Here is a 12,104-nt window from a genome sequence, read left to right as displayed (position 1 = left end):
TCTAACGCATGCTAAACTTTCCAAACAAGTTGGGAGTGGTTTAGTTTTTCCTTACTCAAGCTGAAGTGTATCTACATGTGCGTCCCCTGAAGAAACTAGCATCCACCTCAAAGAAGGATGCTGAAAAGGTGGTGGTCCATCCACCACCTAAGAATTAACGGTCTAAAATAATAAATCACAAAATATTATAGTAAAAAATTATATTTTATGTTTGTTCATTTTACATTTCATCATGATTGCCAATCCCTAAAAATTTAGTTTAAAATGCATAACCAAGATGTGTATTTGAGACAGAGGACTCATAAATAGATGCGTCAGCCCACTCATAAAAACCTTGTTCCCAACTTGTTCTTGATTTTAAATCCCAAATACAATTTTAGATGCATTATAGCAAACAAGTAAAGTACACTTTGACTTCTTAAATGCAAACATTTTCTAATAAGGGTACCGTTTATATAGAGTCGTGGCTCTAAACAATCAAAGTAAACTGCACCTTGAAACAGTAAAAATATGGTTCCAATTTTTGAAACCTTTGTCATAGGCTTAAAATATGTTTCTATCTTTAATTATAAAGCTTCAAAAATAGTATAGATCGAACAAATCTACAAAAAAATCAAAATCTTGAAAATTAACCGTCCAAAAATACATTACAATATACACTGTTTTTAAAATTTGAAATTCTTTTTTTTTCTCACGTCCATGCATATTGACACTGAGATAATCAATTTGAGGATATTTGGGCTTAAAAATAACCTCTTAAAGTGAAATTTTTGAAATGGGTTCTAATTTGATTGTTTAAAGCCTCGGCTCTATATAAACTTTTCGCCTTTTCTATTCTACCAAATCATCCGTTGGGTTCTATACGTTCATCCTTGGATTCCCCCCCTCCGTACGCTCCACAGCTCATTTCTTCCCTTCTCCAGACCAGTTTTGTCTTTTGTTTTTTGTTTCTCTCTCTGTGGTTATCTGTTCATCATGTCACTCTCCACCAAAAATCACACTTTTCTTCAATCCTAAGCTTCCCAAACTCTCCTGCAGCTGCCCTCCTCTCTATTTTGGATGCTTTTCTCTATCACCAACCTCGTCACAATGGATGAATGGATGTAGATGACCTGTTCACCCCAAATGGAGGACTGTGCAGAGGCTTTTGCAAGGGCCACTGCGGGTTCCTGATACAGTCATGGTCGCCTTATCTGTATTGCCACTTCTGGTGGCAATGTCAACATTAACCAGTTTCTGTCGCAGTGAAACCACCCAATTTGACTTGGCCTCTCTTACTCTCTCCAGTCTCAAGCTCTTAGGGGACTCCCATTTCAAGAATGGCACGATCGGCCTGAGCCGTGAGCTTTCTGTCCCCAATTCGAGCGCAGGCCGTGCTCTCTATGTCAAACCGGTGCGTCTCATGGATGAGAGTGGCCAAATTCCGGCCTCGTTCTCCACATTCTTTACTTTCTCTGTCACCAATGTCAACCCTGCTTCCATAGGTGCAGGCCTCACCTTTCTCCTCGTGCCTGATGACCAAACCATTGGAGATTCAGGCCCTTACCTAGGCCTCCTCAATGTAACTGCTCCTTCTTCCTCTGTAGTCGCCATAGAATTCGACACTCTCATGGATGTCCAGTTCATGGATATCAATGGCAACCATGTGGGTCTTGATCTCAACAGCATGGCCTCCTTCAAGGTCTCAGACCTGGGGGACATCAACCTAGATCTGAAGAGTGGGAACCTCATCAATGCCTGGATCGATTACAATGGCGAGAGCAGAGTGATGACCATTAGCGTCTCTTACTCGAACCAGAGGCCCTTAACTCCCCTGATGTATGTTGAGGTTGACCTAGCGCCCTACCTCCATGAGTTCATGTATGTGGGGTTCTCTGCCTCCACACAGGGCAGCACAGAGGTCCACACCATCGCGTGGTGGACCTTCTCTGCATCCACATCTCCATCTCCATCTCCGCCTCAGCAAATGCAGCAGCAGCAACAACCCCCTTCTTCAGCTCCGGTTCCTTCTGGTTTAGTCACAGTTGGAACCACCCCTTCACCGCCATCACCAAGGACCTCATCATCTTGTCACAACCAGCTCTGCAACCGTAAGCCAGCTGCAGTTGCAGGTGTTGTAACAGCGGGGGCATTCTTTCTGGCGTTCGTGACGGGTCTCCTCATATGGGGTGTCCGCTTGCGGAAGAGGCCCCCTAAACTTCTCCAAGACGAGGGGTCCAACGATTCGGACATGGACATTGTGGTTGAGGCTCCAAAGAAATTTTCATATGCAGAGCTGAGGGCCGCGACCAATGCATTCGACCCCACCAGGGTCATAGGCCACGGTGCGTTCGGCACAGTGTACAGGGGTGTGCTCCCCAGTATTGGTGTGGCGGTGGCCGTGAAGCGGTGCAGCCACGAGGGCAGTCAAGGGAAAGCCGAGTTTTTGTCGGAGCTGTCAATTGTTGGGTCACTGAGGCACCGGAACCTAGTGAGACTCCAAGGGTGGTGCAGTGAGGGCGGAGAGATCCTCCTTGTGTATGATTACATGCCCAATGGCAGTCTCGACAAGGCCCTCTTCAACCCTCACCATTACCATTTGAACTCCTCCGCTTCTCTGCCATGGGCCCACCGGCGCAAAATCCTGGTCGGTGTGGCGTCAGCCCTGTCCTACCTGCACGAGGAGTGCGAGAACCAGGTGATCCACAGGGACGTTAAGGCGAGCAACATAATGCTGGATGAAGGGTTCAACGCAAAGCTCGGGGACTTCGGTTTGGCAAGGCAGACACAGCATGACAAGACCCCAAACCCTACTGTTACTGCAGGAACAATGGGTTACCTGGCGCCCGAGTACTTGCTCTCCGGTTGTGCCACTGATAAGAGTGATGTGTTCAGTTACGGGGCTGTGGTTCTAGAGGTTGCCTGTGGTCGGAGACCCATCGACAAAGAGGGTGGGATTGGTAATTTGGTGGAGTGGGTTTGGGGGCTGCACGGGCAAGGGCGGATAGTGGAGGCGGCCGACCCGAAATTGAGAGTAGAGTTCGAGGAAGAGGAGATGAGGAGAGTTTTGATGGTGGGCTTGGCGTGTTCGCACCCAGATCCCATTGGCAGGCCTGCCATGAGGAGTGTGGTGCAGATACTGAATGGGGAAGCGCCGCTGCCACCATTGCCGACCACAAGGCCAACTATGAGCTTTACCAACGAGCTGCTCATGAATTTACAGGACAGTGTTTCAGATTGTGACTTCAATGGCAGGATCAACCATTCTGATGAGTCATCTTCTGTGGGGTCTTTCTCATCGATGATACCTCCTCCACCCCTTCCAACATAATAAGCAGCATCTGGGATTTCTTTCTTTCTTTGATTCTTAAACTGCCATGGTTTGGGTGTTGGAGCTTCAATGGGGAAAGAATGAGGGGAAGGACGTGCAGGCTCAATTCATTCTTCTTTCCTTGAAGCAAAGAAGAGAGCCTTTCATTGTTTGGGGGCTTTTGGTGATGGTGAATTAACTGACCCCATGGATGTTTTTCTAATTAATCATTAATGAATATATTCTTTCTTTTACATATATACACTTAATTTAAAAAAGGGAGCATCCAGCATCAATCACTCTCTCTTTACTCCACCAAAAACCTGTTTGCTTCATCGACCCATCCCAAGCTCCCAACAAATGAAGCAGCAGCAGCAGGCCTTTTGCAAATAAAAAAGTAAAAGGCGTCCTCTCCCTCTGCTTTTCACATCTTAATTGGTCCATTCAGGAAAATTATTGATTGATTTCAAGGATAGGGTGGTGGTGTATGTAACAAATCAGGTAGGAGTGTGCTATATATCTGTGTTTTTTTTTTTCTTATTAATATTGTTTTGAACATTGCTCTATCTCTGTTTGTTACTAGGTTTGAGTAAGAACACAGCTTCGTACTCTATAGTAGTAGTACAGAGAATAGGGAGTGCTTCTATGTTTATTTGTAGGACAGCTTCTATGATGAGTCCACGTGGAAATGAGTCACCTCTTAAAAATTTTATTTTTGAGATGGATTTTTGTATTTAATTTTCAAGAAAATGTAATCTCTAACATGGAGACCATGAATATGAATATGAAAATGTAATCTCTAACATGGAGACCATCCCAAGCTCCCAACAAATGAAGCAGCAGCAGCAGGCCTTTTGCAAATAAAAAAGTAAAAGGCGTCCTCTCCCTCTGCTTTTCACATCTTAATTGGTCCATTCAGGAAAATTATTGATTGATTTCAAGGATAGGGTGGTGGTGTATGTAACAAATCAGGTAGGAGTGTGCTATATATCTGTGTTTTTTTTTTTCTTATTAATATTGTTTTGAACATTGCTCTATCTCTGTTTGTTACTAGGTTTGAGTAAGAACACAGCTTCGTACTCTATAGTAGTAGTACAGAGAATAGGGAGTGCTTCTATGTTTATTTGTAGGACAGCTTCTATGATGAGTCCACGTGGAAATGAGTCACCTCTTAAAAATTTTATTTTTGAGATGGATTTTTGTATTTAATTTTCAAGAAAATGTAATCTCTAACATGGAGACCATGAATATGAATATGACAAAATAAATAAATTTTGAAAACTAAAAATAAAGAAAACATATTCCTTGGGGACCACAAATGTAGAAACGCGGTCCCCACCGCATAAAATTCCTGTGGAATGCATCCCATCCACCCACCAATCCGTATTGTCTTGTTTGTGGGTCCTCTTTATAATACCCAGGCTCATTTTGTCAAAGGCAAGCCCTTTGCTTGCGTTGTAAGGCACGTAAAGAAGGTGATGGGTCACTTCTTTTTTGAAACTAGGGTCACTTCCCACCGTAGTTGTTGTCGCTTTGAGAAAGTACATTTATGTTATATACTGAGATTATTGAACGATCATGCGAATAATTGGGATAGGGCTCAAATCGCCTTTATTTGTGGTGGTCAAAAGTGGGAAGATGCCACATTGAATTCTATTCCCATCAAGTTCCCAAGAACATTAAAAACAAAATCATGCGAGGCCGAGAAAAGCACCTAAGCTTAGGGCCAGCAAATTCTAGATATTCTCCATAATTATCGATACAAAATCCCCTGGAAAGTAACTTTTTTGCATGACACTCATAACTATGGCAATTCCTTAATGTCAAGGTCAATGACCAATATGGAAATGCGTTTTGCACATTATTTAGGTTTGCTATTGAAATAGATAAGATACTTTGACTTAAAAGTTCAGTCTTAGTACCATTTACCAAAGTGTGCAAGTACTGAAATAAAAAAAAAATCTGAAGATTTGTTTGACCTACACCATTTTCGGAGCTTCCAATTTCATTAGTGGTGAAAATAGATTTTTTTGGCTACTATAAGGATTTGCGGCAATGAAATTGCGTCTTTTAATAGAATTAGAAATGGGTCTCATTTTGATTGTTTAAACTTACATCATATACAAACATCAGTGAGTGAAAGTATTTATCTATAAATCTGACACTCGCGATGAACAGATTTCTTATTATGATATGCTCTTCCTCCCATCCCTTGACAAGGTGTGCATGTGGGTGAAAAAACCCAGCAGCACGGTTCATCTCCAAGCAAGGCCTGATCACCATACAGCAGCTGGATTGTATAGATCACCTCCAATAACATCGTTCACCTTTGATCTAATTATGTGACAAACCATTTTATTGGAAATGGAAACTACTGCTCTTTGAAGAGCTCTCGACCAATAATCGTTCTTCTGATCTCACTGGTTCCTGCCCCTATCTCAAATAGTTTAGCGTCGCGCAAATAACGGCCTGTAGGGTATTCGTTTACATATCCATTTCCGCCCAGACACTGAATTGCCTGCAAAATTAAATAAACACAAAGCTTCCTTATGAAGAAAATCAGTGTGATTAGTATCGATTGAAACAAGCAAGAGTGAACAATATTGAATCCGATTATTGGAAGGGATAGCATAGAGGAATCCCTGCAACGTACAAAAAGCATGTTGCTTTAGCATAATCCATAAAAAAAAAAGCAGCATGCCATGATGGTGCACTGCATAAACAGTATGTTGCACCTAGCACCAACTGTCCATTGTCAACAATGGACTGCTCCTCCACTCAAGCCTGCAAATTTCAGCTTGAGTAGATGAACCTAATTGAGACTGCATGCAGCATGCATAGGTTTTATAACAGTACTGAGTACCGACCATTTGCTGCTAAACTAGATATTGCCATATAAAGCACTATTTGAAGCTAACAGCTGCATTCATTACAGAAAACATCACAACAGAATGGCCATTCCATGGTAATATATTATACAGTTTCAAAACTTCAAAAAAAATGTTGCTTGTATCACAGTATACAATCCCAATAGATAGTTCAGATTTATGTTGCATGTATCACAGTAAACAATCCCAATAGATGGCTCAGATTAGTGAAGTATGCAAAGTCATGCAAAGTCTGCCATAAATTTGAACAAGTTCAATAAGTGAGCAGGAAATAAGAATCACCCAAGCGGATGCCTGACTCTTGCAGATTAAAAGAAATGAACAACGTAAAATTCTTTAGTACTGACAGTTGCGTCCACTATAGCAACAATTACAATAAAATGGCCATTAGTTGGTAATGTATCATAACAGTTCCAAAACCTTGCAGCATTTTGTTTGTATGCTGCATGTATTAGAGTATACAATCCGAATAGACAGTTCAGATTAGTGAAGTATAAAAAGCTGCCACAAATCTGAACAAATTCAATAAGTATGCAGGAAACAAGAATCGCCTGAGTAGATGCTTGAACAATGCAGATTGAAAAAAATGAGCAAAGTAAATTCTTCTAGAATAGATTGCAGCATTACTTTGCAACACACAATGGTGGTCCAATTGCTGCACAAAAATTGCACATCATAAGCTTGACCTAGCTATTATATTTTTCCTATAGGTCATGGCTCAGTTGCTTCATGGCGGTTTAGGAAGCAGCAAGAGTTTAAATATGACACAGAAATATTGCATCACTCTTCTTTATTGAAGGAATTTGTGGTGCCAAGGAGAGAAGTCCACACACGATTGTAATACTAAACAAGAGGTGCACTCATGACAAAATGGGGTATTAAGAAGTTCCCATAAATTGGAGACACAGGATTTTAGCATAAGGTCCCGACCTCAGTAGTAGTTGAATGTTTCATACACTACAGTTTCTTCTAAATTTTTACTCGTAATTTATGTGGCTTTAGTTACCACTTCAAGACCAAAGGAAATCAAGAAAAGGACTTGATGTAAGGAAATTTGAGAAACAATAAAATCAACAAGGAACAATCTGAACACAAGCACAAGTTAAAGAAACCTATAGTTTCTTCTCCATATGCCAAGCTAGGGTTCCAAAAGCCTAAGCTTTTTTTTCTCTTTCAATTATGAAAACCATGTGGAATGACTCTCTTGAGGCCCTACCACCTCTTCTATATTATAATTTAGTATTCAAGGACATTAAATGTCCATATAACAATTAAAATGACCCAAAAAGTCCCAACTTGAATAAAAAATCCAAAAGGACAATTTTACACCGGTGAACCAAAAAGCACCCATGAATAGGAACTATGAACAATAGCCCCATGAATAATAATTAGAGAATAATAAATTAAAATAAATAGAATAACCCTGGAATCCCTAAAAAACTTCAAAACCCTAAAACTAAAATTGAAGTAAACGTCTCTGAAATTAAACAAAAATTAAGAATTAGAATAATTTTGTCCTACCCCTAGTTGGAGAAAACTCGTCCTCAAGTTTTGAAGTGTGCTAAGAAGAATTTACCATCAAAACCACATTCTTTCAACTTTTTCTTATTTGTTGGTTCAAATATTATTTGTGGTAAGAAGAAATCCCCAAGAAATGATCCCAGTATGTATAGGAAGGAACTGATACAAACTTATTAAATTTGGTTATCTCTGAACTTGCATTGAAAATTGTGCAGAAAATTTCAAACTCAATTTTTTGTCCTTTAGAGGCTTTCTGGACATTTATTTTATTGCTCATTAATACCAGGGCTTGCGATTTATTAGTCAACAATACTTATGCCTATTATAATTCCAATGCCCTAAATCTCTTGAATGCTCCACCTCTTTGATATCCTTGAGATCTTCATCTTTTACTTCGTCATTGATCAGTTCAACCACGAAATCGTGAATCAAAAATTGGTGACAGATCTCAATCTACAACCTGTTGATTTTCGATACAAAATGCATCAAAATCAAGAATGTCCTTCGAATAAAAAACCCTAGAGTGATATTCCCCACATCTAGGTCTTCTATCACTTTCCTCTTCACTCGATTCTTCACAAGGAGAACGGAGAAAAGGGTGGTACTCGACATCTTCTTGGGCAGAAAGATGTCTTGCCCATGAATGATGCTCGTAAACTGCTCCGTGAGCTATTGAACTTGCCCTTTAAATTCCTCGATTTCATATCTAGGATCACGAAGTGGATCTACAAAAATCCCCTTCCACGACCTATTCTCGTTGTCGTAGGTTTATCGAAATCACAAACCTTAGGCAGATAATCAATAAAAACTCGTTGATGACAGCAAGAACTAGACTAGTTTGACAAAACTTGGCCCAAAATCAGTAAACACTATGCTTGGTTGTAGTTTCCCCGCTTTGTTGTTGAAGAAAACCCTAGCTTTGATGTGTGGGAATTTGAGAAACAGTAAAATCAGCAAGGAATAAACCAAACACAAGCACAAGTTAAAGAGACCTATGATTTCGTCTCTAACCCCAAGCTAGGGTTCTAAAAACCTAAGTTTTTCTTTCTCTTTCAGTTATGAAAATCATGTGGAATGACCCCCTCAAGGAATAAACCAAACACAAGCACAAGTTAAAGAGACCTATGATTTCGTCTCTAACCCCAAGCTAGGGTTCTAAAAACCTAAGTTTTTCTTTCTCTTTCAGTTATGAAAATCATGTGGAATGACCCCCTCAAGGCCCTACCAACTCTAATGCATAATAATTTACTATTTATCATCATCATCATCCGAACTTTTTGCCAACTATTTGGGTCAACTACACAAATCCTGGTCCGTCATTCTTCTCTATTAAGGGATAAGTCGCCATATATTTTCTCACTATTTCCAACCATGTCGTTTTGGGCCTACATCATGCCCTTTCTCAACCTTCCACGTCAACCACTCGCACTTCCTAAGAGGTGTTGTACTGGGTGTGCGATGCACATGGTTACTCCACCAAAGTCTATTTTTCTCATCTTATCACCTATTGGAGCCACACCTAAGTCATCCCAAAAGTATTTATTTCGCATTCTATCCTTTCTTGTCTTGCCACATCTCAACATCCTTATCTCAACTACACGCATCCTATAATTCTTGACTGCCCAACATTCCACCCCATAAAACAAAGCTAATCTCACAACTGTCCAATAGAACTTCCCCTTCAGCTTCATTGGCCTCCTCACCCAACCAGTTTTAATTCCATGTACTACATCCTCCTCAAATCTCTTCATTTCGTGATTATCGGCCCAAGATATTGCAAACGCACTCTTTTTAGTATTTCGTAGCCGTCCATCTTAACTACTTCCTCGTTTCTACTCCTATTACTATTAAACGTGCATTCCATACACTCTATCTTAGTCCAGCTAATTTTAAAACCTTTAGATTCTAGAGCATCCCTCCAAAGTTCTAACTTTGTGTTGATGCCACTTCGGGTCTCATCGATCAAAACTATTTCGTCCATGAATGACATACCCTATGGTACCTCATCTTGTAAGTGCCTAAGTCATCCATAAATAAGACATAGGTATGGGCTCAACACTGACCTCTGATGTAGACTTATTGTCACTGAAAATACACTCGTTTCTCCATTAGTTTTTTACATACGAGTTAGTGCTCCCTCAAATATATCTCTCACCTAGTCGATATAATATCTGGAAGCTCCTTTTTTTTCCAACACCCACCAAGTTAAATCTCGAGGTACTCTATCATAAGCTTTCTCTAAATCAATAAAGACCATGTGGAGGTATTTTTCGTTCGCCCTGAACTTCTCAATCGCCTCAATTATTGACTTCACTAGCCTAAAATTGAATTGGTTTTCTGACATTAAATGTCCATACAATGATTAAAATGACTTAAAAAGTCCAAACTTAAACATAAAATTTGTAAGAACAAGTTTATCCCTATGAACAGTACCGGTGACATAGTACCCACAAACACTACGTCGTGAATAGTAACTAGTGAATAGTAAATAAAAAATAAAAAGAAAAAACCCTCAAATCCCTAAAACAACTTTGAAACCATAAAACTAAAATTGAAATATACATTTTTTGAGATTAAACAAAAATTAAAAATTGGAATAATTTTGTCTTAATGACGGCCTATGGAAAGCTGAATTCCTAGTTCAAGAATGAATGAAATCAAAGGGAAAATACTCCAGCAAATTGAAGGTAATAATGAGTTCCTTGGGTAAAGCAAACGAAAATAAAGAGAGATTACTAACAAGAATCATAAGAGATGGTGATAAGCTTCTTTCAAGACTGAAGGGAATCTGCTTGATTTGAAAGAGCCAGAGACATCACTACTCCTTGAGGGAGGCAGTAGACATCAGCACTCCATTCTTATATAGGGAACTTGAAGAAGCTTGTTGCAACAATTAGGAGGTTTTGTACTTGAAGAAAACCTTGTGTAAGTCAAACAATTTGATATCTAGTCTTAAACAAGCATTAAAACAAGGACCCAATTTCTATGCGGCCAAGCCTGGATATGTAGAAATGTGGGCCTCTTAATGAATCTATTTTTGAGATGGATTTTAAGACTTAATTTTTAAGGACATGCAATCTCTAACATGGAGAATATGAATATGAAAAAATAAATAAATTTTAAAAACTGAAAAAAAATTCTAGTAGGAAAACATTTGGATTGTTAGTTCCATTGTTTTTAGATGGAACACCTACTTGCATCCATCTTTAAGATGGATACTTTACCGTATATGTCGAAATGCGGTCCAGCCCGCATGAAACAATTTTCCTTAAAACAATGCTAAATTTGCTTTGTTAGGGTTTTTTGGCCATTTAAAGGCCTTACGAGAGCATGTACTAAAACATTATAATGAAATGTTGGCTCCAGTGGGAGTGTGGCCCACTTTGGACTATGAGGCACGGCTAGTGCCATGACTCATCTGATCTTCGATTGGCTATGGCTCATAGGTGATGTTTAAAACCCGTAGTCGTGGGCATTGTGTAAGCACAACAGATGAGAGTTTTGACGTAGGGTTATCCCTAGATGATGTCGAAGTTGTGTCCAGGGCAGTTAGGCCAAGGGACTCGATGAGACCTCTATGTGTGATGGATGGCCGGAGAGGATAAGGGCCTATATCTTCATCATTACCATCACACGGTATGTACACACTAGATAGCCTTTCAGGAAGCGGCCCTTTTGGAATAGCGTGTATGATGTGGACATGTGCGGAAGAGATTCTCTGCAACATTGAATTGTGTTCGAAGGACCTATAAAGCATAGTGATGAAATAGGGCCTGGACTTGTCCTTAGGGAAGGACCTGTAATCCATGGACTAGGATCGTGTCTCCTTCACTTATTGGCTGACTTTGATAGTCCAATCTGAACCCCTACAATGGGCTGTGGGGTTATGGGAACTCTTGGGCTAGTTTGAGAAGGTGCAATGAGATACGGTCTCTTGAAAGGACAGAGTCCTTAATATATTTGTTGTAATCATAACTCACTTTGCAAAATAGCAAGATGATCTTGTTGCAAAAATATGGCGTAGTTGACACACATAGCCTCAAGACCAAAAAGAAAATAAAACCTTGATTCTAGCTGTAAAGCAGTGGATATCCTAGGATCTCATGCCATACTATGATACCATGATAAGGTTCAGGGACAAGACAGAAAAGGAGCACTCAACCACAATGATTAGGTAAAATATAGTTATCTATGTTTAAATAGTAAGATACCATACAAATTTGGTATAGATTGAGTTTTCAGGAATGTTAAGATTATTGGTCCATGTTCCTCATCGTAACATGCATCATAGGAGGTTTCCTTAATAAGTATAGCCCCATAATATTTACTACACTTATGAATAAACTAGACGTATGTATATGTGTAAGGCAGAGAAAAGCTTTAAATGTCCGAAGTGTTTTTTCGTC

At 39.8% G+C, this 12,104-nt stretch overlaps 2 protein-coding genes across 9 annotated transcripts in view; one reads left to right on the top strand and one right to left on the bottom strand.

Moving 5' to 3' along the window:
• The first annotated feature begins 331 nt into the window (after nucleotides 1-331).
• Nucleotides 332-3,545, top strand: LOC18427364 (Concanavalin A-like lectin protein kinase family protein). Its single transcript, XM_006836410.4, has one exon. The coding sequence runs from the start codon at nucleotides 1,181-1,183 to the stop codon at nucleotides 3,308-3,310; it is 2,130 nt and encodes a 709-aa protein (XP_006836473.1). The 5' UTR covers nucleotides 332-1,180; the 3' UTR covers nucleotides 3,311-3,545.
• Nucleotides 3,546-5,335: 1,790 nt separating this feature from the next.
• IVD (isovaleryl-CoA-dehydrogenase) overlaps nucleotides 5,336-12,104 on the bottom strand; it is an 88,201-nt gene continuing 81,432 nt past the window's right edge. For all 8 annotated transcript variants that reach the window (XM_088874377.1, XM_088874378.1, XM_088874381.1 and 5 more), the window contains one exon: nucleotides 5,336-5,807. In XM_088874377.1, coding sequence (XP_088730503.1) covers nucleotides 5,661-5,807 — 147 coding nt within the window. In that variant the 3' untranslated portion in view covers nucleotides 5,336-5,660. The remainder of the gene's footprint in view (nucleotides 5,808-12,104) is intronic.

This window comes from Amborella trichopoda, chromosome 8 (genome assembly GCF_054954075.1).
Source record: "Amborella trichopoda isolate Santa Cruz 75 chromosome 8, AtrichopodaSantaCruz75HAP2 v2.0, whole genome shotgun sequence".
Taxonomy (NCBI): Eukaryota; Viridiplantae; Streptophyta; class Magnoliopsida; order Amborellales; family Amborellaceae; genus Amborella; species Amborella trichopoda.
Note: the sequence above shows the minus strand (reverse complement) of the source record. Positions and strands in the feature narration are given on the sequence as shown.